This window comes from Nicotiana tabacum, chromosome 19 (genome assembly GCF_000715075.1).
Source record: "Nicotiana tabacum cultivar K326 chromosome 19, ASM71507v2, whole genome shotgun sequence".
NCBI classification, from domain to species: domain Eukaryota; kingdom Viridiplantae; phylum Streptophyta; class Magnoliopsida; order Solanales; family Solanaceae; genus Nicotiana; species Nicotiana tabacum.
The window spans coordinates 147,696,318-147,723,009 of NC_134098.1; the positions used below are offsets into that span (position 1 = coordinate 147,696,318).

Here is a 26,692-nt window from a genome sequence, read left to right on the forward strand (position 1 = left end):
ACTATGCTTGTAACTCTATCCTAACATTGTAATAGGAATATTGTATCATCATTTTTAATCCATATATTATCAATTTACATAATAACAAAATTCAAGAAGAAAACCCAAATAAATTAAGAAGTTGTTTATCGTCAAATAAATGAAGAAGTTCTTTCTCCAAAAAAATAAAAATAAAATAAATTAAGATTTTTTTCTTTAATAAATTAAGAAGTTAAATCTCATAAAACTAGGACTTGGAAAAAACAAAAATTAAAAATTCCTCTCCTTAGCCCGTCGGGGCCCTTCTGTTGATCGGTTTAGCGAAGAACGTATTAGTAAAAAGTCCTCCCTATATCCGAACTGGGATTAAACTGAGTTTTTTCAGTGAAAGATTCAATACTATTCCAAGTCTATTCACAGTCTCCTTCCTTCTGTATCTAAGCAGTAAACAAAGAGTGTTATTGAGCAGAAAGCAATGGAGGTAGAGTTAGAGCCGAGGGTAAAGCCTTTGCCCTTTAAAGTAAAGGGTATGTCTCGAGAATCACCTTCACAGAAGGCTTCCCATGTACTTGACCCCGACCTCAGAAATCACTGGTCCACTGGTACTAACACCAAAGAATGGATCTTGCTCGAACTCGACGTATGTTATTTACCCTTTTCACTTCTTCCAATTTCTTGTTTTTTTCCCTTTTCCTGTTCCGGTTAAAATTTAAAACTTTCGCTTCTAATGTGCTTAATTCGAATTTGGGTCTGCTTCCTTTGCTTGTCATTTGATGAATTCGGGTTCAAGTGAAAAAAAAAGATTGGTTTTAAAGTTGAATTGGGCTTACTTAATTTTCTCTAAGGTGATGGATTTTGGGTTCATGTGTAAAATTTGGTTACTAATTAGCTTATGATAAATTGGGTTTGCTTCATTTTCTTGTCATGTAGTGAATTTTGGGTTCAAGGGAAAGTTGGGCTTGCTTCATTTATTTGTCAAGTAGACTGATTTAAGTCCTTTCATTGGGTAAACTAGTTTTGTTGTGCTTAAAGTATCATCCTTTTAATGCTTGATCAATAGAAGCCTACATCTCAACTTAATTCTTCTTATACTCAACAAAAGCACCAATTGATAATGAATATTTCTCTTACATTGTTCAGTGTTGCTGGTTAATTGTTTGGTTTTAGATAACTTAACCTGCAACAGATGATTAAACTACTGGCTTCAGAAGTTTGCTTCCGTAAGCATGTAACTGATTTAGCTAGGATGAGCCTACTGACTGCTGCTGTCATTTTATATTCTTCTGCATATTTCTTTTTCCTATTGATAACTAATTTTTGGAGTTAAACTGATGGTAGTTTATGGTCTCCTCATGTTTGTCAATACAGGAACCCTGCTTGCTTTCACATATAAGGATATACAATAAGTCTGTGCTGGAATGGGAAATCTCAGCTGGCTTGCGTTACAAGGTTTTGTGTAAAGATATCTTTGCATCAATGATTGTACTGGTTGAAGTTTTTTTTTCTTGTTTCATATACATACAATAGGAACGCTTTTGAAGTTTAGAATCCCTATGATTGACATTATATTACTGCCATTGAGTGTGAAAAGGCTTCAATCACTATCTATTTATATATATTTTTTAATTATCACCAACCTCCCATTGAGTTCAGAAAAATAGTATCTAACAATCATCAACCTTCTACAGAAGGTTGCTACGATGGAGGGTTTACAATAAGGGAGTTCAATTTCTGGTCTAAATGATATCCTTAATATTAGGTTACTGTGTGATGAGTCTGCGGGTTTCCAGAGGATATGACTTATCTATTCTCAGAATTGTAGTGGTTTCTGACCTTTTTGGTATCCTTAATCCTTGATGTGCTATGCCTCATTCCACGTAGAGAAAAAATTTGTAATAATGCTTGTTTATCTTGTGTTTTTTCTTATTTATCGGCCAGGAGGGATTGGGGAGGGTGGAAGGCGGTCTGCAGAATCACTAATTATTGCATCCTCTCTGAAGGAATCATCTCCCAGAAGATCTATCAGAAGGGTCTTTATTTTTAATAAAAAAGGGATCTAGTTTATGTAAGTAGCGTTTACTGTTAAAAAGGAAAAGGTTAAAACGAAGATGTATCCCACCAAAAAAGTCCTATAAATATTGTGATGAGGCCCAAAAGCACCTTGTCTTGTTTCATTCAACTAAGCAAAGATTCCCTTTTTAATAATTGAAGCTAATTTAGTACCTTGTATGAAGGGAAACCTATTGTCTTCACTTTTGCGGGTGCGCAAAGGAATTGGACTAAAAGGATTGAGTACTCATAAGTCATAAGGTTGCGCCACGGAGGAGAGGGTGGTTCTTGTGGAGGTGTGTGGTTGATGGCATTTGCTGAAGGATGGTTTATGGTCCAATAAAAACCATTGAAATAATAACTTCTTTGCTTAAAAAACCGTCAACAGCTTCCTTGAAGTTGCTTGTGGTTACTTCTTTCGGGCGGAATGCGAAAAACATTTTATATTTTGGTCTACTGGTAAGAGTACAACAAATAAGCACCGAAAGGTGTGGCCTAGTGGTCAATGAAATGGGTTGAGAACCATGAGGTCTCAGGTTCAAATCTGCTAATTCCAGCGGAGCTAAAAACGCGAGGTGATTCTTTTCCATCTGTCCAAGCCTGGGTGGACAGAGTTACCGGTACCTGTACTGGTGGTAGGTAGCAGATATCCCATAGAATTAGTCGAGGTGCGCCAAGTTGGCCTGGACACCACGATAAAAAAAGAGTACAAAAAATACATGGGTTAGGAGCACGCCATGGGTTTGAATGCCGCATACAAGAGTTTGATATTCAAGCGGAGAAGGTAAAACAACAGGTCTATTATGCACTGAGTTTCGAACCGTGCGCTACTGATGCTTAGGGATTCTCAGCTATAATAAAAAGCATTTAATAATGCTCCTTACAGTTTCTGGAAGTATCCAGAGTCCTAGTACATTTAAAAAATTCGTTTAAGTATGGCCCAATGTTGCCTATTACCCCAAACTTTTAACGACTATTATAATATACTTAAGCCATAACAATGTATTATTAAATAATTCATTTCTTATCCTCCGTGATGTATCTAGTTGTCTCATATAATCTAGTTGTCTCATCTAAATTAGTTTGGAGGTGTGCTCCGAGGGCTTTGGTCTAGTAGTCTTAAGAGCTTAACATGTGATTGTGGGTTAGACATATGTCGAGGGTTCGAGCCGTGCCAAAGAAAGAAGGCTGGTATTTAAGCGGAGAAGGGTAGAGAAGCGAGCCCATCATCCATCGAGTTTCGAACCGTGCTCCATAGGCCCTTTAGGATTTCTCGGTTATAATTTTTTTGTGTGGAGGTTTTATTACCCCGAACTTTTAACGACTATTATAATATGTACTTGAGCTTTAACATTGTATTATTAAACAATTCATTTTGTATACTCGATGATGTATCAAGTTGTCTCATGTAAATTAATATGGAGGTGTGGTCCTGGGGCTTTTGTCTAGTAGTTTTAAGAGCGCAACACGTGATGTGTGGGTTAGACGCAGATCACGGGTTCGGACCCTGGTATTTAAGCAGAGAAGGGTAGAGAAGTGAGCCCATTATACACCAAGTTTCGAACTATGCGCCACAAGCCTTGAGGATTTTTTGGTTTTAAAAAAAAATTATGGAGGTCCTATTAGTTTTTAATTGTCCCCTTGAAGTTGGAGCCTAGTGCAGGAAGAACATGAGAAAATTACTTGACTCGGTGGAATTAATCGAGGTGCGTGCAAGTTGGTCCGGACACTTCCATTATAAAATATTGCCTACTTTGCTTATTACTCGCTAATTGAGATTTGTGGAGAATGTAGTAATTATGTCTCCGCTTACTGCTATTTTATTATTTTATACTGCAACCTTTTCTACTCATTATTGGATAATTTTTCTCAAGTTCTCATAAATGTTATTATCCTTTCTTTATTTGCTGATTATTAATAGCCTATTTGTTCTCGAGCAGCGTTGTACTTCAATGGCTGTTAAAATTTAGATATTTCTCATATGAATTCTCCCTGACATAATTACCTGTGCCTGTTTTCTTGATTATCTTTTTGTGTGTTCTTCATAGCCAGAGACATTTCCAAAAGTTCGCCCACGCTGTGAAGCCCCTCGACGGGACATGATGTACCCTATGAATTATACTCCATGCCGTTATGTTCGGATATCTTGCTTGCGTGGGAGCCCTATAGCAATTTTCTTTGTTCAGGTGAATTACTTTCGGTATCATACAATGACTATATTTACATTAAATTTTCAGAATAAGCAATTTCAAGTTGGTTTTCCCATCTTTAGTTTGAGGAATCATGTTAGATTGTTTTTCATGTTCCATTGAATATTTAGAAAGTTTAACTTCCCAAGTTAGATACTATATTGGGTTTGGCACAAATAAAGTATGCTTGTACTAAATAAAGCATCAACACATCAACTAATCTTCTTATTTCTCATATGCCTCTCGTAGATTATCTTTGCTTAACCATGCTTCAGCAGTGTCTGGAAAACATTATTGGCTTTGTTTTTTATTTAGTACAAGCATACTTTATTTGTGCCAACCCATGCTTCAGCAGTGTATGGAAAACATTATTGGCTTTGTTTTTAATTTCAAATTGCTCCAAGTCTTCAACATAGTTCTGCTCTTCGTGGAGAAGTTTGTCATTTTTATAGCGAAATGAAAAAGAGAAAAAGGGAAACTCACTAGGAAATAGAAAGAAAGACAACTTGGGCTAGATCACGTTAATAGCTTCTATAAAACGAGAAATTTCACTTTTATAATCTAGTCTACTCTTTACCTTAGATGACACAAAAAGTGAAATTGAAAACTAAGATATTGTTGCGAAGAGCTACCAATTAGAAAAAGATATTGTTGCGAAGAATTGGGCTTGGCTTTACTTTCTTCATTTTTTTTCTAACTTGTCGGTTGCTTGCTGTTACTGGTGGCACTGATTAAGTTCGGGGCTCTAATTTCATCACTTACTGATTTCTTCTCTTCTGCTGTGCAGTTGATTGGTATTACGGTTACTGGTCTTGAATCGGAGTTTCAACCGATCTTCAACTACTTGCTACCCCACATAATATCAAGCAAGCAGGATGATAATGATATGCATCTTCAGGTAGAAGATACTGCTAGTGCTACTTTTCTTGCACATATTAATTGTAATATGCATATGTGAGCATTGCCGGTTGTCATGGTCAGATAAATTTATGCGATGGCACATCATTCCTCAAGTCTTATCCTTTTTGTTATGGATAGAAATGCTTTGATTGCTGTCTTGATAAGCATTGACATGTTATTTATTTTTTATGTATGCTAGCATGTTTTTAACTATTTCAGCTCGTTCTATCTAACCTTTGATTTTATAGTTGCTTCAAGATATCACAAACCGGCTGGGAGTATTCCTTCCCCAACTAGAGGTATTTCTTTAATCTTAAGTATATAAATAGGAGTATCTTTATTATTCTGAAATATGAAATGTGGCAAGCTGGTAGCATAGTTTTGGTGGATTACGTGGTTCTATTGAGAATTCTGTTATATCCGTGCAGGCTGATCTTAACAGCTTTTCAGAAGCTTCAGAATATGCTACGCGTTTTCTTGCAATGCTTGCTGGTCCCCTCTACCCAATTCTTCGAATTGTAAAGGAAAGGTTGGTATCCCTTATTTCTTGTACAAGGTATTTCTCTAATAGCTCTTCATGAATTGGTCTGTATTGGATTTTATCGAAAGTATTACTTGATGTATTAGCCATCTTGTCCACAGTGACAATTGAATCTTATTTTTTCCCTTAAAAGATTTCCTTCTCTTGGATTTGGGGATGTTTGATTTGATTGAGTGCGTTCATTGGTTAAGACTTCATTCCTAGCATTGAAGAACTCATTAACATAATAGGAAACAAGATATCTGATTTTATGGTCAACTAAATTATCATTACTTTTTTTCAGCTCAAAATTTATTACTCAGTGATACAGGAACTATTATTGTTTTGAGGTATTCTTGCCAGGTTTACAAAGTTACTATTAAGCTCACTTGTAATGATGATTGGTGTTGCCTTGGCTAATAGAAAGGGAAAAGTGTGGTGATGCTGGACATTCTGGAATTGTATTGATACCGTGGTGACAAGTTCTTGCCCAGGCTGGTGAAATATATTTTTTAGGGGAAAGAAAAGGCTAGAGGTTTAACAGATTGCTTGATCTTTTATAAAGTTCAGAATATTTACTTTCCTAAGCAGATATAAGTGTGTGTCTAGAAAATGGAGATTAAAACTGACAAAAAAGTCAGTTTGTGGGAGAAGCAGATGAATGAAACCTTAACCTTGAATAGCCCTTCTACTGATATATAAAGTTAACTTTTTGTATGAACCCTGTGTTTGCTGCGATATTGCTTCTACTAATTATTGAAAGGGGATTTCCTATTCATTTGGGTAAAATTCTCTTATTGTGAATTGTCCACATGTTTCGGGTATCATTGGCTATTGGTAATTTTATTAATGAGCCTCTTTGAGATGGTTCCCAACCTTGATTTCAGTGAAAGAATATTTATTTCTCTAATACTAGATATGAATATTGTACAAGCTTCATTCCTTGAGGTTAGAATTTGTTTGTTCACTGTTATTTTCTATGCTAAAGCAGGGAAACGCCAAGGTCAGTAGGCAGTATTTCAGAATCTGAAGCTTTGAGGAACAGTCAATCTGCTATAGCTTTGACTGTATCCTCGAATTTTGAGGTATGCATAGGGTACCGCTCCTCTGCTTTTCATGGCATTCAGTTTGTGAAATTTTACCTCATAACAAGTAGCTGTCTCCTCTCAAAGGAAAACTAGAAGTAGTAGTGCCTTGTACTCTTGACAGGAAAGTGTCCACAGATGATCTGTTGCTTCTTTCAATCTACCCTGATTGCTAGTGTCTAGCCTAGTTTTATATAGAGTGAGAAAACAGGACTGACCTTTACTTTAACAAGTTGAACATATGATGGACCAATTCCCATTAATCACATTGGGCAAAAAGAAGCATCTTCATATAGTTTTTTTAATGAACTCTGTCTCATCTATACTATCACATACTATTATTGATTAGGTAGTTATGTATGTAAACTTATTGAATCAAAAAGAAAAAAGAGAAAAATGGAAAACAAAAAAGTTAAAATGGAATAATATCAGCTACGAGTCATGCACATTCATCATATGTTTGCGGAGGAACCATGGAGGAGGTTAATCACAATTATAGGAGAAGCATATATTAACAAAGAAGTTTGGTTGAGTCCTTTTTATTTTATTTTATATGATCTAAATGTCTAGTTCTAAGTATGGGGGATGTATTAAAATCCCACACTAGTTAAGTGTGTAGGTTGTAGCTCCTTATCTGACCTTGGACAATCTTACCAATTGAGCTAGTTTTTGGATTGAGTTAGGTTTAAGGTCCATTTCTTAACAGGGTATCAGGGCTAAAGCCAAACCCATCCCTGATATTGGGTTAGTCCTATATTGGCCTCTACAGTAGTTATTTACGCTCCAAATGTCTTGCTTTGGGCATGCTGGGGTCAGAGTGCTACATTGGTTGAGGTTACAGTTGTAGTCTCTTTATATGTTCTTGGACAATCCTCACTTAATGAGCTAGCTTTTGAAGTCCAAAGTTCATTTTCTGGCATATATATTAGAGCCAGAGCCATCCCTGAGGTTTATTGTATAGGATGTAGTCAACATACCTGCTTCAAGGTCCATTTTCTAACAAAATTGTGCAATTTTTTATGTAGCGTATATGGCTTGAGTGCAATGTCAAAGACTCCTGAGCAAAAGCATGTTTCCAACTTAAGTTTGTCAAAAGATTGGTTCCTTGTCATTGCATTGGTGTTAGGCAAAATGACTGTTTATTCTATAACGTTGATAGACCTCAAAGCAACTGTCATGCATTTCCTGTTTAGGCCCTTTTTTTTTTAGATCCTGTCCTCCTCTGTACTCTTAATTTGAGCATGTGATTACTTCACATATAAAGAAACAAGATAACATAAAAAAATTGGATAAGGTTTGAAGAGATGAAGAGAAAAGATGAAATACAAGAGAGGCTAATCTGCCTTAGAAAGTCTAAAAGTTTTACTCACTCCTAAACGGCAAAATCCACTCATAGAGGTGGGAATTAGGTAGGGAAAAAGCAGGGCAGTTCTTAGAGACATTGGATTCTTGGGACATCCCATTGTGCACATGAATGGAACTCATCCTCTTAATTTAGCATGTGTTTATTGTAGTTTATTACCTTCATAGCAAAAAGTAAAATAGAGATTTTTCATGTGTTCCTTCTCATTTGCCAAAACACTTCTCTTCCGAGTGGAGTGCTTAGCTAGCCTTCATTGTCATTGGCAGTTGTGTAGAAAGGCAGAAGAGATTTGGCTGGCTTCCAAATTCTGACATGATTCACAGTCCTGTCCAAGTGTATATGTGTGTGCTGTATTGATGGCCCTTATATCCTTGTAATGTTTATTTCCTGTACATGTAAATGCCTCTTATAAGAGTGGGAGGGGGGAGTTTGACCTAACGTAGACTTATTGTGCATCGTTTCGGGAGTTTCCCTTCATATTTACGTATCCACTTTCTGGCTCAATACTTGATGCACACGGGGTTGCCACTTTATGTTATCTTGGGTAAGTCTCATTCTTTATTCTTTTTTTTTTTGAGTCATTTTTATTTTATTTCTAATCCTTTTAACCTCTATTTAATAAAGAACTTTTCCAGCCTTTGTAATTCTGCAGGCTCAGCTTAGGAACTTATATTATGCTTTATTTCATACATCTGGTTACATGTTTCTTGTGTTGATGAGGGTCTCTAAATGTGCTCTATTGTTTCATCTATTACTGTTTTTGGGTCATCGTGGAAAGATATCAAGGGTTTACTGCCATGTTGGTGACATGCAGAAGGATTTAGGCACAGTTGTTGCTAAGTGTTTACATTGCTTACTTATATGGTATGGTTGCTGGCTAATTGTATATTTTGTTGTGGCAGCCGAGGAGATCACGCAACATGTCATCCTTGAATTTTCCCACATCTTGTTACTTAGCTTTTCGTCCAGATGCAATCTTCATTTTACTGAGGAAAGCTTACAAGGATTCTAACCTGGGAAATATTTGCAGAGTGGTAATACACATTCTTTTTCCCTATTATTTTTTCCCTCTGAGTCGTTAGAAGACATAACAGAAAGAAAATAAATCAAGATTCAGCTAGATGCAAATATTTCCTTGTGCCTCTTCCATCTTTTGTTTCCAAAATATTGAGAGTTCAGAACTTCATGCTTTGAAGTCTCTACAAGTACCCTTTACTTTTACACTAATTTCTATTCTTATCTTTTATCTAGGCCTCTGGGATTCTGTTAAAGTTTCTGGAGCCTATTAAAGCACCTGAAGCTTCACTTTCATGTAGTGAAATTACAACTTCAGTGCCTGATGAAGGATCACAATCTGAGCCTTGCACCCCTGCTTCTTTTGCTGATTACTCAGATTTGTTTGGAGATGAATTTCAGATTCCAGAATATCAGTGGGACTCCAAGTTCACTAACGTTTTAGATATTGGGCTAGTGGAGGAAGGGATTTTACATGTTCTGTATGCTTGTGTATCCCAGGTCAATCACAACCAAAGCTGTCTGCTACAGATAAACCATCGTAGTTCATCGATGTACTTGTACATGTTGCTTTGTTTGACATTCAACATTTCATTTTTAACAGCCTCTGCTCTGCAGCAAGTTGGCAGATAACACTTCTGATTTTTGGTTGGCATTGCCCCTAGTTCAAGCATTGCAACCAGGTATATCGCTTTTGCGGTTCCATAATTACTCGATCATAGCTTGATAGTCTGTGTCCTTGATTTAATATTTGCTCAAAATTGATTATCTTTTTTCCTTTTTCTCAAAATTGATTATCTTTTTTCCTTTCTCATTATAAAGTAAACTGACATGCTTTATACTACAAGTGCATATTAACCTGAGACCTTAGGGTTTTGTGGAAAGTTCTTTTTCCTCTCTGTCAGAAGTGTTTTCTAAGTTAGATGGCTTCACCGTTGAATGTTAACCCTTTTTGAGTATTTTAGTAAATGCCGGGCATTCATCATCCTTATTATTAGGCATGTAAGTATTAGCAGTTAGAATGCCAGAGTTAATGTTAAATTAGTCCCTTGTCAGCTAAATATAGATGTATTGTATCTTAAGGCTATGAATTTATGTCTCTTGTATTCCATTGTCAGCATCTTCTCCATTCATTCTTTTTCCTTCTCTTTTTTTTTTTTTCACTTGGTATTAGAGTCTCTATAATCTTGGTAGAGATTTAAGTGGTTTCCTTCTACCAATAAACAAACTTATACTGTATGGCCGACTTTGGATTTTTTACTCTTGCCTTTGGTAATTGCTCTAGTGGCACAAATCCTCTTTCCCGTGATTTTTTACGACGGCACTGAGTCTCCTTTTGGTGATTGTTCCGCATAACTGCTCCTCTTTCTGTGACCGTTTTGGCAACGCTGTGTCTTGTTTTGTGACTGTTTTGGCAGTACTGTCTTTTGGCCTGCATTCTGATCATTCTTCTGACTAATGTTCCAAAAGCAACTTTTCTGATGAAATTCTAGTGATGGGTACTTTTGAGTCAGTCTCTCATTGGTCAGATATAATATGTGAATCTTACCCAATTATTCCATTATCATCAAGTTATCTTTTAATTCTTTTCCCTTCTTTTATTCTCTCTTGTTTTTTTTTTGTGACATGTAGCACTTCGTCCTAGCATCAACAGTAGTGACCCAATTGATGAAGATTTATCTCTGTGGAAGCAACCTTTTGTACAGAAAGCCCTGTCCCAGGTTGTTCCATGATGTTGCCATAAACTTCAATAAACTTCATTTGATTGTTCTTTGATCTAGGATCGCAGTGTCATTACTGTTGCTATTGTGCAGATTGTTGGGACTTCATCTTCATCAGTTTATCGTCCTCTGCTTCGTGCTTGTGCAGGTTACCTATCATCATTTTCACCATCAAATGTAGGTTCCCCCACTTCCTTTTAGGTTCCCTTCTGTCAACACAACATCTGCACTTTGGTTAATGCTGAACATTTTTCATTTGTCTTTCTCTGCCTTTGCTTCATTATCCATTGGATATTTATCCTGCAAGATCAACCAAGTTTATTTGCTCTGCTGTTTGGTTAATTCTAACGTTCTCAACGTGGTTCCTATGCAATTACATAAGTATATACAGAGCTAGGAAAGAAGGCATATAATAGTCGATGTTACGAATGAATTGAACTAATAATATACATCAGTATCTAATTCTGTCCTTTCTTTTTCTGAAGTTGGTTCTCTTTACTGAAAATCTATTTGACACATATTGACAGGGGAGGGCTGCATGTGTGCTCATTGATCTTTGCTCTGGTGTCTTAGCTCCATGGATGCCTCAAGTAATAGCAAAGGTTATTCAAATTTTTCGCCTTAGTCTCTGCTGTGTAGACTCTAGTGGAATGTAGGTTTTCCGTTGCAATCTTCCTTGGGAAAATCTTCTAAAATTCTAGGATTGCTTTTATTACAGATTGACTTAGCACTTGAGCTTTTGGAGGACCTTTTACCTGTAATCCAGGTGTGTCTTTTTTTATTATTTCATTTTACTTTACTGAGATTTTTGTGCTGACTTATCTGATTGACTAGCAGACGCTTGCAGTCTCCAGGTCATGATTTGGTTTTATCTTTTCCTATTGCTGTAAAAATGGGATCTTTAGCGAAGATCATTTCTAACTGTTGTTACCATTATATGACCATATTATTGCTGTTGAGAGCCCATTTTCGTTATGTACTCTTTTATTATTGATACTTACCTTTGTCTAAAATGTATATCAGTGTGCTCGCCACTCATTTGCTCGTGCACGTGCAGCCCTTAAATATATTGTCTTAGCTTTATCTGGGGTTATGGATGATATTTTGGTCAAATATAAGGTAATCTTTTGACTAAAACTTTTGTCAACTATTATTCAGGGAATCACCGTAAAGTTTTAGCTGTTCGATTTGACTCCTTTAAGCTTTTAAATTTGGGAATTTTATTATTTCAGGATGCTAAGCACCAAATGCTTTTTCTTGTTGAGATGCTAGAACCCTATCTTGATCCTGCAATAACCCCTGTACAGAGCATTATAGCCTTTGGGAACGTTTCTTCAGTTTTTCTTGAAAAGCAAGAGAAAAATTGTGCTATTGCATTAAATGTGATTCGCACAGCTGTACAGAAGTCTGCTGTCCTTCCTTCTCTGGAAGCTGAGTGGAGGCGCAGATCAGTTGCTCCAAGGTAATAGAAGGATACTTAAGTCTTTCTTAAAGCATTATGTTTCTTCATGGGAACAGCTTCAGTTTATGTCCTGTTTCGAAATTAAAGAACTTAGACCCTCTTGATTCAATGCGGTTTGATTTTAAGACAGATTTTTAGCATAATTCAAATACATTTTTTTCTTTTTGGGGCTTGGATCATTAGGTTTAAGTAACGGTGCCATTAATTGCTTTTGTATTCTGTTGTATACGTTGCTCTACTTTTTGGAAGTTATGAAATTGCAATATGGTCAATTGAGCTGCCTATCTATATACTTAAGAAACAGTCCAACCCAAAGAAAGAAAAATCTGACTGCAGGCTTTTCCATCATAACTTCCTTTACATTGGCCATGGCAAAATAATAACACCGGTGCTTCATTTTCGAGGTGTTATGTAATTTGAAAGCTAGTGTTTTTCCCTTCTGGACCTAATGGTTCTGGAGTGCTTATTGCACTTCTTAATTGAACTAATGTTATCAAAGGCGAAAAGCAAATAAAAGCGCGGGCTTTAATGAAGAAAGGCGTAACTGAAGGGAGAGATAAAAAATATATATGTAGTTAATAATAATAACTATAAATCCAAACCAGAATGATGCAGACAAACAAACAGAAAATGTTATAATTAGGTGAAATATTTATTGGACAGTGTTGCTCTCTTCAGGACAGAGCCCATGGGTGATGAAGTGCATGCCTTAGCGCTTATAGCGAAACGTACGACCTATTTTGCAGAACTTATTTCACACCTAGCTTCAGGGCTTAAACCCTCTTTAAGTGAGTTTCTGAGACTAGATCAGGTAGTGCTTGAAAGGGGGTGCTAGTTTTACGAAAGGAATAACTTTAAGTTAAAAGCCATTTGGGGAGTCTATACTCAGTAAAAGAGTAAGATGTCATCAATCTGGATGGTATCCTGATATTATAATCTTATGCATAGAAGATATTCAAATGATCAAAGATGATCTTAATGTGAAATGAAGGTTTTCGGTTTCTTCTGAAAATATCCTGCATCTCGTTCAATTCTGCTGCCAATCTACTTTGGCATTTCCCCCCTTGTATTCCTCCCAGCAAGATAGATTTCCTGTATGAAGTACTTGATTAAAGCAGGTATTAGTACTAATAGGGAAATGTTATTCTATGTTGAAAATAGGATTGGTGCTAAGTAGTGTTGTGAAGAGCGTGAAGCGAGGAAAAGCGACAAGCTCCTTTTCGCTTAAAGCGAGAAGCGAGAAGCGAAGCGCTCGCTTTTTTGAAATGAAGCGGAATTTTAAAAAAAAAAATTAAAATAAATACTGTATAGACAACACATGTAACTGTAAGCAAATGCTCAATACTTCAATGTAAAAACTAAAGAGTAGCATCAATTAAAGCACAAAATGAGCATCCTATTCTTCTACAAATTGTCAAATTCTTGTATTCCACTATCATTATTATATTGCTCGTCATCTTCTTCAACTTCTTTTTCATCAACTAGGGACAAAGTAGCTGCTTCTTTTCCCTTCCTCCTCTGTGATCTTGAAGTTGAGGTACTCCCCCTCGAACCATAAATCCTCTCCCCAATTTCACGCGCCTCCGCAACATCACCCCAAGTGAAATCAGAAGTTTCCTCAAATACTTCATTTGCATGATCTTCCGGGACTCCTGTTAGCCATTCATTAGCATCATCGATGTTGTCCAAACTAATTGGATCAATTACATTGCGAGCGTTGTAACGACGCCTCAATGTTCTATTGTACTTAATGAAGACTAGATCATTGAGACGTTTCAAGGTTAGTTTGTTCCTCTTTTTGGTATGAATCTGCAAATAATAAGTAATTAGTAAGATTAGGACAATTGAGATATAATTTAATTATCTCAATATACTAATTCTTTCTTCTTAGTTCTTACATGTTCAAACACGCTCCAATTCCTTTCACACCCGGATGAGCTACATGTTAGACTTAGAACCTTGATGGCAAACTTTTTTTAATTCTGGAGTGGAATGGCCATATTGCTTCCACCATTCAACTGTAGAAGTAGAACAAATATTCAAAACATAATATTGATAAAGAAATAACTTATTAACTATAAAGCAACATATAAGCACTCGCTCACCTGGTGACTTCATCTTTCTTTGTCTAATAGCCATGTTTTTTCCAAAAGGTTGCTCAACATTCCTATAAGTACTAAATTGCTTTGTTATTTTATCTTGCACGGATAAATCAGGTATACTTCTCAATACATTCAATGTATCCCTTCCATAATTCTTCATCCTCTAGAATCCTCTCTTCATTGTCATAGAACAGTTCCGGGTTCAAAACAAGTCCAGCTACATGCAAAGGGCGATGAATCTGACCGCTCCACCTTTTATCTATGATCTCAAAGACTCTTTTGTATTTTCTTTGATCACTAAAAGAGTCTCGAATAGCCTCTTTTGCCCTATCCATTGCTTCGTAAAGGTAGTCCATTGGTGGCCTTTGCTCCCCATCCAACAAACGAAGCACTTTAACTAAAGGACCACCAATCTTCAATGCATGAACCACATTGTTCCAGAATGAAGTAGAAAGTATAAAATCTGCACATTCTCTCCCTCGAGCTTCCCTTCCATAGGCACTGTTAGTGTACTCATCTGAAACAAACAACTTCTTCAAATTGCTTTTTTGCTCATACATCCTATGCAAAGTCAAGAAAGTGGTAGCAAATCTCGTCTTTGCAGGTTTCACCAAGCTTCTTTGTTTAGTGAATCTCTTCATCATATTCAATAACAAAGGCCTTTGAACAATATAGGAATGCACTCTAATTACCTGATTAAAGACTGAACTGAAGGGTCTTTCCTTGAAAATGTCACCGAAGATCAAATTAATGCAATGTGCTGCACATGGAGTCCAATAAATATGCGGGTACCCTGCAGACATCAAATCACCAGCTTTAACATTTTTACTTGCGTTGTCCATGACAACTTGAACAACATTTTCTGCTCCAATAGAGTCTATTGTACTCTCGAACAAGGAGTACATTTTGATTGAATCAGTAGAAGAGTCGCTTGCATCAACGGACTCAAGAAACAAGCTTTCCTTAGGAGAATTCACCAAGATATTGATGATCATTTTTCCATTTCTTGCCGTCCACTTATCCATCATAATGCAACAACCAAACTTGTTCCATTCTACTTTGTACTCCTCAACGATTTTGTTAGTCTCTTCCACCTCTTTTTTTAGTTTAATTACTTGTCACAAAAAAGACATCCAATTGCCATTTTGTTGGTCTCGCTAACTCTTGCAGAATAAGCCCAAGCCGGGTCTTTCCTATCTTCTTTTGGTGCCACTAAAAGAACAACTACATAACACATAAAAAAGGCAATAAGAACTAAGAATAAAGGATATGAAAATAAGACGAAGGGCATTATAATTGAAATGAAAAAATGGGCAGCATTTCAATCTTTTTATCACTGAAACAGTGCAGAAAATGAAGAAGAAGAAGAGGAGAAGAATGAGAAAGAAAAACTGAAGGGAAAAAAAAAATTCGCCAGCATTTCGCTGCTATTTGGACGCTGAAGCAGTGAAAGAAAAAGAAAAAGAAAAAGAAGAAGAAAAAGGAGGAGGAGGAGGAAGAAATCACATACCTGGGACCAAACTTGATGATCTTGAAGTTGAAAAGTGTAGAAAACTTGAACCCTAGGTCGCCTCTTTCTTTCTCTGTTGCTGCTGGTCGATGATGTTTTAAAAAAAGAACAGTTTTTTTAATTAAATAGGTTGGCAACCCTGTTATAAAGAGAAGCGCTCGCTTCTTACGCTTCGCATTGCTTCATCGCTTCTCGCTTTTTAATGGGAAGCGAGCGCTTTTGTGAACCTGCTACACTTCAGCTAACAGAAGTGTTCGATGGCTCGCTTCGCTTCTCGCTTTAAGCGAGGAAGCGCTCGCTTTTCACAACACTGGGGCTAAGCACCTTGTCAATTTTTTTTTTTCTAAAGAAGGATTGGATAAGCAATTAAGAGCTACTTTTCTATGTCCTATGACTATTATTATTCTTAGTATTATAATTCGTAAAAGACCGACTGTTAAGTAATGTTGGCGCCAATGTGCCTGGCCTGGACATAGTCTGTATACTGTTGATTATCTTGGAAAGGGATTTCTGTGCTTCATTCAGAAACAAACAACTGCAAAATCTTTGTTAGGTTAGAAGTAAAATAACTTTAACGGGAATGATTGTTGTGGCAAGATCTGATTGGGCTGTTTTGCTAGCCGTAGTCGGTAAACCAAATTGTTCTATTTCATTGAGCTGATTCTTTATTCAAAAGAGTTTTAAGTGTCATATTGAAAGAGTTATCTGGTATCCTGAGTACTTTAGTGCATATGATAATAAGCTTTCCCAAGATATACAATGCTGCTTGACTTGACTGAATATGTCGAATCAATGAATATGCAGTGTACTTCTCTCAGTTTTGGAACCTCACATGCAGCTTCCTTCTGACGTTGACCTTCGCCAATCTCCTAGTGCTGAGCTGCTAGGACCACAATTATTGAATGTTTCACCCTGCAGTGGTGGAGCTTCTTCCAGATCTGGCGTTCATGATGATTCGGATGCAAAAGTTGATTCCGATATGACTGCACAAGCAGACATGCCTGAGGAAGTGAGCCTTCTCTTTGCTCCACCAGAGCTCAATAGAATCTCACTAGTCTCTGGCAGCCTGGAGAAAAAGTGCACAGACTTAAGTTCTGATGTCAAAAAGGAAATTAATCACATTGATGAACAGGCTACAAACAATCAGTTTGACAATGGTGCGCTATCTGCTAGTGATTATACTGTTGAGTATTCTAATCTGCATGCTGATTACTTTCAGCTTGTGAGTTATCGAGATTGTCAGATGAAAGCTTCCGAATTTAGGCGTTTAGCTATGGACTTGCATTCTCAGTGTGAGATCACTCCCGAGGGTCATGATGCTGCCATAGATGCTTTGCTTTTAGCAGCAGAATGCTACGTTAATCCATTCTTTATGATGTCTTCCCGGGACAGTTCATCTATTATGAACAAACTGAGTACTAAGAAGCCTAGTAAAAACTATGAAGTTTCTGTTCTTCGAAATTTTTTTGAGGAGGACAATGACTTCAAAATTGTAGCAGATCTTGAGAGGAAAAGGGACAAATTTGTTCTTGAAATAATTCTTGAAGCAGCCGAGCTTGACAGGAAGTATCAGCAGAACTTGGACGGGAAATGTCTGACTCCCTATGTTGAAGGGAATGACGAAAAACTTGAATTGTCTCAGCAAGATATAAAATCAGCAGATGCTATCACCTTACTTCGTCAAAACCAAGCACTTTTATGCGACTTTTTAATTCATTGTCTGCAGGAGGAGGAGCACCCGACACATGAGATACTACTGCAAATTCTGCTGTTTCTATTGCACTCTGGAACTAGATTGAACTGTCTCCCTGAACTCGTTGTTGACACTATAATAAAATCTGCGGAGCACTTAAACCAGCAGCTGAGATCTTTTTATTATCAATTAAAAGAAGGAACTGGCCAGTTGAATGAGCGGAAGCTGCAAGCAGTTCGACGTCGCTGGATCCTTCTTCAAAGATTGATAATTGCTTCAAGTGGTTGTGATGAAGTGTCCGAGCTTTCAATTAACTACAGGAGTGGTTTTCGGTTTGCTAATCTAGTTCCTGCTTCAGCTTGGCTGCAGAAAATACCTGCATTCTCATCTTCAACTTCTCCCCTTGCCCGATTTCTTGGCTGGATGGCAATATCTCGTAATGCTAAACAGTATCAGAAGGAGAGACTCTTCCTTATCTCAGATCTTCCACAGTTGACATATCTTCTGTCTATATTTTCAGATGAGCTTGCTGTAGTAGGTTACCTGGAGAAGAAAGATGACAAGAAAATTGAAGAATCTGGTAGCAATTCCAATTCCAGGAAAGGGGCTGAAAGTTGTAGTCCACAGAGTGGAGATCAGTCTTTTTCTGTTATACACCCCGACATAAGTCAGTTTTTTCCCAGTTTGCAAAAAGAGTTTGGAGTTTTTGGGGAATCGATATTGGAGGCTGTTGCTTTGCAATTAAGATCTCTTTCTCCTGCTATTGTACCTGATTTATTATGTTGGTTTTCTGATTTTTGTTTATTGCCTTTTGTTCGAGAAGAGAACCAACTTTCTTGTAGTAAATCTAGTGGGTTTGCAAAAGGTTTTGTTGCTAAGAATGCAAAAGCAATTGTCTTTTATGTGCTTGAAGCCATTGTAGCTGAGCATATGGAAGCAGTGGTACCAGAAGTACCGACTTTGATGCAAGTTCTTGTTTCCTTGTGTAGGTCTTCATATTGTGATGTGTCATTTCTCAGCTCAGTGTTACAATTGGTAAAGCCAATTATCTCATATTCTTTGGGAAAATGTTCTGCCAATGAAAACTTAGTGAGTGATGATTCATGTCTTAATTTAGAAGCACTATGCTTTGATGAACTTTTTGACATCATCAAAGATGAGAACCAGAGCACTCCAAGAGAGGATGGACTATGCAGGGCAATGTCAATTTTTGTTTTGGCATCAGTGTTTCCTGATCTATCCTTCCGACGCAAAGTTGAACTATTGCAGTCTTCTATATCCTGTGCTGATTTTGCTTCTTGTGGGCCAACAACTTCATTTCATGATTATCTTTGTGCATATCAGGCTATTGTAGGAAATTGCAGAGTTTTGCTCCTCGAGACATTGAGAGCCTGGGGTGTCATTCCCTGCACTATATCGCAGTTGTCTGAAACGGATATTTCCGCACCATGTGATGATAGATCTGAACAGTACTCAACTTTTCTTTCGGATATCTGCTGCTGTTCAACTGAGATGAATGAAACGAACATGGATGATAATGCTGGTTTGAACAAAAAATCTCAGCTCAAAGTTGCGGAAGTTGGAATAGTCTTAAAGGACCTAGAGGCACTCATTTCTAAGCTCAATCCAACTATTGAACGATGCTTTAGGATTCACCATAAATTAGCAAAGAGTCTAGCCCTTGTTTCTGCAGAAAGCTTTGTGTACTCAAGATGCTTAACTTTGGTTGCTGAGAAAGTTCCAGTTTCTGAAGGCAGTGAGGGAATTCTGCTCAAGACAGAATCTGATTTCACTTATTGTTGGAAAATCAGTCTTGAAGGACTTGCAGAAACGATTCTAGTGCTTCAAGAGAACCATTTGTGGGAGCTCGCTTCTGTGATCCTTGGTTCGGTACTTGCTGTTCCTCAACACTTTTCTTTGGATAGTGTAATTGGCAGTGTATGCTCTGCAGTTAAAAATTTCTTGCATGGTGCCCCAAGTATTACTTGGAGGCTTCACAGTGATCAGTGGATTTCTATGCTATTTGAAAGAGGCATCCATAGCTACCATGAATGTCAAGGTTCTCTGATTGATCTGTTCTCTTTCATGCTTTGCCATCCAGAGCCTGAACAACGATTTATTGCACTTAAGCACTTGGGGAAGCTCATAAGCCAAGATGGACATAGTGGGTCTGCTTTATTATGTTCTAGTATTCGTGATAAAGTAACCTTATCAGTAAGCGAGTCTTCTGCATGTGAGCCGATCATATCTGCTATTGTTTCTGGTACGTGGGATCAAGTAGCTTTGCTGGCTTCATCTGACCCATCACAGCGTTTAAGAATCCATGCCATGGCACTTCTTGTGAACTATGTGCCATTCTCTGAAAGGCGCAACTTGCAATCATTTCTTGCAGCAGCTGATACAGTTCTACAGTGTTTGACAAAACTATCGCAACCAAAATGTGAAGGCCCATTAGCACAACTCTCGATTGTACTTTTTGCCAGTGCTTGCCTGTACTCTCCAGTTGAAGATATTTCACTGATTCCTGAAAATATTTGGAGCAGTGTTGAAAGTTTTGCATTAGGAGGAAATGGTATTGTCATTTTGTACTTTTCTATTACAACCAAAAGCAGATATAAGATTGAATTGGATCAGTATCACACTTATTGTGCCATCTCATTTGTCTCATTTATTTTCCAGAAAGAGTCCCTGTCAGCCTTGAGAAAAGAATTTGTCAAGCTTTATGTAGGCTGAGAAATGAAGGGGATGAGGCTAAAGAGGTAATGGACCAATAAGGGGTCTGATTTTCATTTGTCATTTTCTTAGTAAATTAAGTATGATATATTTCGAACATCAAAATATAGAATTTGTTGAAGAAACATCAAAATATGGGATTCCTGTTCTTTTTTTTTTTTAATCCTTACTATTAGCTTGATAATGTTATTTTGTGATGTCCATCTAATGTCAACTTCTTGTATGGATTAAAGATGTTGAAAGAAGCTCTCTCTTCAAATTCCCAGCAGCAAATCGATCCAGATTTTGGTCATACACGCGAAACAATCCTTCAGGTACAATCTTTATCCAATCTGTCTCTTGTTAATGATCCATATTTCAGCAAGATATCTCACTTTTCATCTGACACGACATGTATAAAGGAACTCCACTTGTACCTTTGAACTTTGTTCAGAACATATATCGTATCACGTTGCTCTTTTGATATTTGACTTTAAAGTAGCAATTAGCATCAGCATCAGCATCATTCATTTTAGTTCAATGTCTGATGTGGTCTTTTCGTTGATTTTTCTCCTGGAGAAACTAACAGAAGAGAAGAGAATCATAGGATACAAGATACATGTTTCATAGGATTGTATTACATATAATACCTTTTTCAATGTGGGACAATATTTGTAACATTTCAGTGCACACACAGTCTTATGGTCTTAACAGTCCTTTCAAACTCGAGGTGGATAAGTCAACATGAAGTTGCAAAGAAAAGTTAGTAAATAACCTTTCATGGCCTTTCTTCGTATTAGTGTCTTGTCTCTTGTAGAATAATAAATATTGAGCACAAGGTAGTTTATATTTTTTCTTGTTTCTGAACTCTTCATTATGTCTCTTTCCCTTGTCTTATTAGTTGTTTTATTTCGGGGTTTGGGATCTTTCTGCAGACAGTTCAATCAACTATTAGTTAGTACCCTCTACTTTGCATTTCTCTAAACCATATTTTCACTAATTTGGCCATTAATTGTCATTTAGAATACTGTATTGAGTATCCATTTTTCTTCTTCTAATTTTTCAGGTCATAGCTGATTTGTCTGCTGTCAACTCATATTTTGATTTTTTCTCAAAGGAATGTGACCAAAAGGTTCTGGTAGGAGTTTGATGGCTTTATGACATTTGGGATGATTACTTGAGTTTTTTTACCGACTGTAGCTTCAATTCTTGAAGGAATTGGAGGAGGCCGAGATTGAAATGGAACTTCTTCAGAAGGAAAAAGCAATGCAGGAATTATCGGCTGAATTTAAAGATTTGCATCAGCTTCCCTTCCTAACTGGTAATACTTTCTGCATATGTTGTCAAATTTTTTGGAACACAAAATTCTATCCATCATGTCAGTGCATGTTTTCTTGTTAATTGAGGCACTTCCATATTTTCTGACATTCACCTTTCTAAATTCTGTTGTGCAGATTCGGCAAGGCAAGATAACCGCTTGCAGCAAATCAAAGAGGAAATCAAATCCTTGTATGCACCAACTACAAACTGTATATAAATTAGATCAGAGTTATATTTCATGGCTGTATTAATTGAAGAGTTTTTTCTTTTTCTTTCTTCTGGCTGAATGAGTGTTCAGCATAAGCTGATCATTAGTTTATGATGGCTGCTGTATACACCCACATTTCACTGTCACTTTGTAACTTCAGGGTGTCACTTATTTGTCTAGGCATGCTGACAATTTCTAAATATATCTTTTTTATCCATCACTTCGAGAATTAACTTGCACTTCTTTGAATGTGATCGTGTCCTACTTATCTATCCCTGGCCCTTTTTGTCCCCTCCCCCCCAAACCCCCCCCACAAAAAAAGAAGAAAGAATCTCTTTGTTGCCTTTTTGCCCGTTTTAGTGGTTGGAGAATTTATCACATTTGTTTAGGGTAACTGTCTTTCAATGTCTGAGATTCACTTGTATAAAGCGTGGGGTTGGTAGTCTCCTGTAGTTTGATTCAAGATAAAAGATTGTTTTTACATTAGACTGTAGTTTCTTGTTGTTTACTTATTCGTTCTGGTAAGTTCTCTCTATCCATGCAGCTGTGCTAAATTGAGCTGATATAGCAATTTAAGTTTCAATAGAACATCTTGCCTTTCATCTCCTACCCCCTTCCCCACCCGTGGACAGTAGAACTGATTGATTGAAGCAAAAAAAAACACTATTTTATCTGAGGGAGCTTATTCTAAACTTATCTTCCCAAAGGAAAAAAAAACAGGTTGAACCCAAACTAATCTTTTTTCGGTGTTCTCCTTGTCTAACCAGAGAGAAGGCCAAACTCAAAGAGGAGGTTGTAGCACGCAGGCAAAGGAAGCTACTCAGTAGGCATGCCCGTCAAAAATTCTTGGAAGAGGCAACTCTTCGCGAAGCTGAACTTCTACAAGAGCTGGATAGGTTTTTCCCTGGGACTCCCTGAAATCTCTTGCTTACATTAGACGGTTGCATGTTGATTGTAAATGTCTATGTGATGCTACTGTGTCAGAGAGAAGATAGCTGAAGTAGAAAAGGAAATCGAGAGACAACGTGTGCTGGAGCTTGAGCGCGCAAAAACCAGGGAGTTGCGGCTCAGCCTTGACCTAGAGAAGGAAAGGCAAACACAGGTAAGAAAGATGATCGTAGCTTATTTGTCATCCCTTGCTTATATGATGGATTTGACTAAAGTGTTTCAAATTAGACTGATGGAAATGATGCCTAGTGGATGTTTAGGGTTTGTTTGTTTCGATGATATTTACCTGTATGCCGAGTGACTTTTCTGAGTATAGTGAGATCATACACATTTTTTAATATGGAAATCAGTAGTACACCATCATATCAGCTTTGAAAAATAACTTTCTTTTATGCATGGGGAATTCAGACTCCAAATCTGCACAAGTTATCTTTTTTACTTTGTTTAAGTTTCTCCCCGAGTTTTTGTCCTTGCTTTTCCTTCGTCTCTTCCTTTAAAATTTCAAACATTGACTCAATTTCTGGTTGCTTTCTCCTTTGAATTGTTTGTCTTATCCAGCCTTAACAGCCTAATCACACACTTCCATCAGCGGAGAGTGTGTGGACCTTTCACCCTCACCGTTATACTTGAATTTAACAATTTCCGTGTAATCTGAAAAGTTAACATGAGCCACCGTCCGGTATTTGTAGAGAATTTTGTATCCTCATCATAAGTGATTATGCTAGATTGATTTAAGTTTCATATGATGGAGTGGGAGTCTTGCATGCCAATTTCACTTGATCTTCTTGCAGAGGGAACTGCAACGAGAACTTGAGCAAGTTGAGTCTGGAGTTAGACCATCGAGGCGAGAATTTTCATCCACACACAGTAGGTAAATTTTGTTACCTATTACTTTTGTTTCACGATAAACTATAACTATGATTTTGGCATCTGACGACAAATTTCTGTGTTGAGAATGAGCATGCTATGTTAGGTTAATCTTTGGCTCTGACTCCTTCCAAACCCTGCCCCCTCCTTCGGTGGCCTCTCACCCTCTTCTTTTTTCTATTTTCAACTGCAACATTTGCTTTAGTTATTGCCGCTGGACAATAGGAATCGTCTCATCATCTCATGTCTAGTTTATGTGATTTAAGGATAAGGATAAATTGTCAAGACATAAATGGTTGGAAGCACTTGCCATGCACATTGAAGCTTTCTAAATTGGTCAAACTTGTCGTTTGGATGTCACATAAGATTACATGGTTTACCTTCTTTGGTCTAAGATGAGCATGTGATTTCTTTAATCTTCTGGCAGACAATTTTGTTTTTATGGACAATGAACATACTTCATTTTCCAATGGTTGAGTCAGTAGTTCTCTTCCTCTAAGGTTTATTTTTTTTTCTTTTTTTTGGTAGGAAAAGCTAGCCTTATGTATTATGCATCATTACAAAATAACAAGGTCCCTTCGGACTAAGGAGTTTGTACTGAAGTAGCCTCTAGCTTTTCTTGCTCATCGCTATTGAATTTTCTTCTGGACATAGAAGAATTCCTACTGTGTCCAGTGGCAATAACTAAAGCAACTGCACGCTAGCTATGCACATTGACGATGTGAATTGATCAAGCATGTCTTTTTAATGTCATGTAAGATTGGAAGAGTCCCTATGTTGTTCCAGGATGATAATTTTGTATACAACAACCCAATGGTTTTCGATAGACCCTCGGCTCATGTATTATGAACTATGAACACACTAAATTTGACTGATAGTTGAACTAGCAATTCTTTTCTAGTGTTTGTTCCTCATGATTATTGGATTTTCTGCTTGTGGCAACTGATGTCACGGTCTCAACATCATGGTATATTCAGAGGCCGTTTATTGTAGATCTCACATCACAGCCACCAAAATGGTGGCAGTGGGAGTAAATGAATCATGTTTGTCCTATTCTGCTTTATCCTGGCAACAAAAAGGTTGCAACATCAAGCAGTAAAATATCCTGTTGCTTAGCAACAAAAAAAAAATTGCAACATCAAGCAGCAAGTAACTTGGTCTGTCTCTCAATCAGCATTAGGTGTCAATTGGGAATGCAGTTCCTGGCCGCACTATTGCATTAACTTTCGCATTTGACAAGTGATAAATACAGTGGTTCAGTGCAGCTGAATTTTGAAATCCAAGGAATCCTCTCTTGATGTGTTTTTCAATCTAATGCAGTAGGCCACGAGAAAGATACCGTGAAAGGGAAAATGGAAAAGCAGGTAATGAAGGGACCAAAACAAGCATGGGGATAACACAGCCCGAAACTGCAACGAGCTCATCAATGGTGGCCATGCCTACCCTGGTTCTATCAGGGGCTAGGCAATTCTCTGGCCAACTTCCAACTATTTTGCAATCACGTGACAGATCAGACGAATGTGGTAGCAGCTACGAAGAAAACTTTGATGGTAGTAAAGACTCGGGGGACACGGGAAGTATTGGGGATGCAGACTTAGTATCAGCACTTGAGGGACCGTCCATGGGCTTTGGGTCGTCTCAAAGGCATGGTTCCCGGGGGAGTAAGTCTAGGCAAATTGTGGAACGGAGAGAACGGGATGGCAGACGGGAAGGTAAATGGGAGAGAAAACATTAGGAAGTACCCACAAGATCAATGGCCATTGCCGACCAACTTTGACAGACTATACACTTCCTTGACAGGTAGTATTGTAGTAGTGCTATAGAATGGTTATTAATTTTTGGATAACCATTTATCAGCATTAGTAAAAATGTTGTTGTAGCCTTGTAGGTATAAATTATCTGTAGAGAGAGAGAAGCTCTAGGAAGACTGTAAAATCAGGACAATTTCCCTCATTGTAAAAGTGAACCTAAGTCCGTTATCTAAAATTAATTGTACCATGATCCATTGTAATGACGTGAGTTTTATGTTAAGATCCTATAAATCTCTCGCTTTCGCTCTTAGATTGTTTTGGTTACAGCCTAGTGTGTGTGTGTGTTCCTTATGTAAACATTCTTTCCTCACTTAACAATATATACTAGTAAATACCCTGTTGAAAGTTTCTTTATGGAGAGATAGGGGTGTCAATGGTTCGGTTCGGCCGGTTATTTTATAAAATTTGTACTATATCAATTTTTCGGTTATTCAATTATCTATAACTAAAATTAAACTTTTCGAAACTGTTCCAATCATGTCGGTTTCTGTTCGGTATCGGTGCGGTTTGGTTAGTTTTCAATATTTTTTTAAATATCATGTAAAATTCACCGCTAGAGGTAGAATGCAATAAGATACGTTCTTTTATGACTTGGCAAAACTCTCTAGACATTTTTACTTTTTAAAAGATGATAAATTAAAAAAAATATAAAATGGCTAGAGTATAGATCCATTAACTATTCTACAACAACGTAAAAGAAACCAAGCAAAGGCAAAGAAAATATAAATCACACCAGTGGAAAAATATTAACCAGGTTGGGACTCAAGAATAAAGTCTATAAAAGATTAAATATTCAAAAAGATAAATCTAAATTATATAAAAGGAAACATTTTCAATCCATTGTAGTTTGCTACTCATAATCGTTAGAATACTTTGTGTCTTGCTAATGAAGATACTTGAAATAACTTAGTTTAAGTAGAAGCACCATAATAGGTTTTAGGAATTAGCAGTTTGAGTTTAATTACTTGTTTGTTGGCTTGTAAGAGTTTTCATAATTCCAAGGCCCAAAGAAAAATTTAATGTTTTATTATTTTTAAACTTACTTAGGGATTTGCATCTATACCTAGTTTTTGGGTCACAATTTAACTTATACCCGCTTTACAAAAATAATTGCAAGTGTACCCACTTTTCGGGTAACTTTAGACATACGGGGCCTGAAGTAACAAGAATTTATGTCTGAAGTTTGAACTTCAGAATTTTTTGCCTGAAGTGTGACCTTATCAAAGTAAAACTTCAGAT

General features: G+C 37.1%; 1 protein-coding gene across 8 annotated transcripts; it reads left to right on the forward strand.

The window, feature by feature from the left end:
- The first annotated feature begins 286 nt into the window (after positions 1-286).
- Positions 287-25,703, forward strand: LOC107818245 (uncharacterized). Of its 8 annotated transcripts, XM_075238866.1 has the most exons (27): positions 287-619; positions 1,348-1,428; positions 4,077-4,214; positions 5,005-5,115; positions 5,366-5,416; positions 5,546-5,646; positions 6,629-6,722; positions 8,988-9,119; positions 9,337-9,600; positions 9,704-9,782; positions 10,732-10,820; positions 10,914-10,997; positions 11,348-11,422; positions 11,539-11,586; positions 11,844-11,939; positions 12,053-12,282; positions 16,699-19,472; positions 19,689-20,159; positions 20,267-20,346; positions 20,554-20,634; positions 21,366-21,437; positions 21,515-21,620; positions 21,754-21,808; positions 22,595-22,723; positions 22,812-22,929; positions 23,567-23,646; positions 24,963-25,703. In XM_075238866.1, the coding sequence occupies exons 1-27, from the start codon at positions 455-457 to the stop codon at positions 25,375-25,377; spliced, it is 6,219 nt and encodes a 2,072-aa protein (XP_075094967.1). In that variant the 5' UTR covers positions 287-454; the 3' UTR covers positions 25,378-25,703. The 8 variants fall into 8 exon arrangements, with proteins under 8 accessions (XP_075094967.1, XP_016499686.2, XP_016499687.2 ...); XM_016644200.2 differs by having other exon boundaries at positions 16,699-20,159; XM_016644201.2 differs by having other exon boundaries at positions 16,699-20,159; positions 24,966-25,703.
- Positions 25,704-26,692: the final 989 nt, after the last annotated feature.

Bases quoted from the DNA above. Each gene is read 5' to 3' on its own strand.
- LOC107818245 (XM_016644200.2), top strand. From the start codon at position 455: ATGGAGGTAGAGTTAGAGCCGAGGGTAAAGCCTTTGCCCTTTAAAGTA. The intron at 5,417-5,545 runs GTATTTCTTTAA...ATATCCGTGCAG, and splicing joins TATTCCTTCCCCAACTAGAG to GCTGATCTTAACAGCTTTTC. The intron at 22,930-23,566 runs GTAAGAAAGATG...ATCTTCTTGCAG, and splicing joins AGAAGGAAAGGCAAACACAG to AGGGAACTGCAACGAGAACT.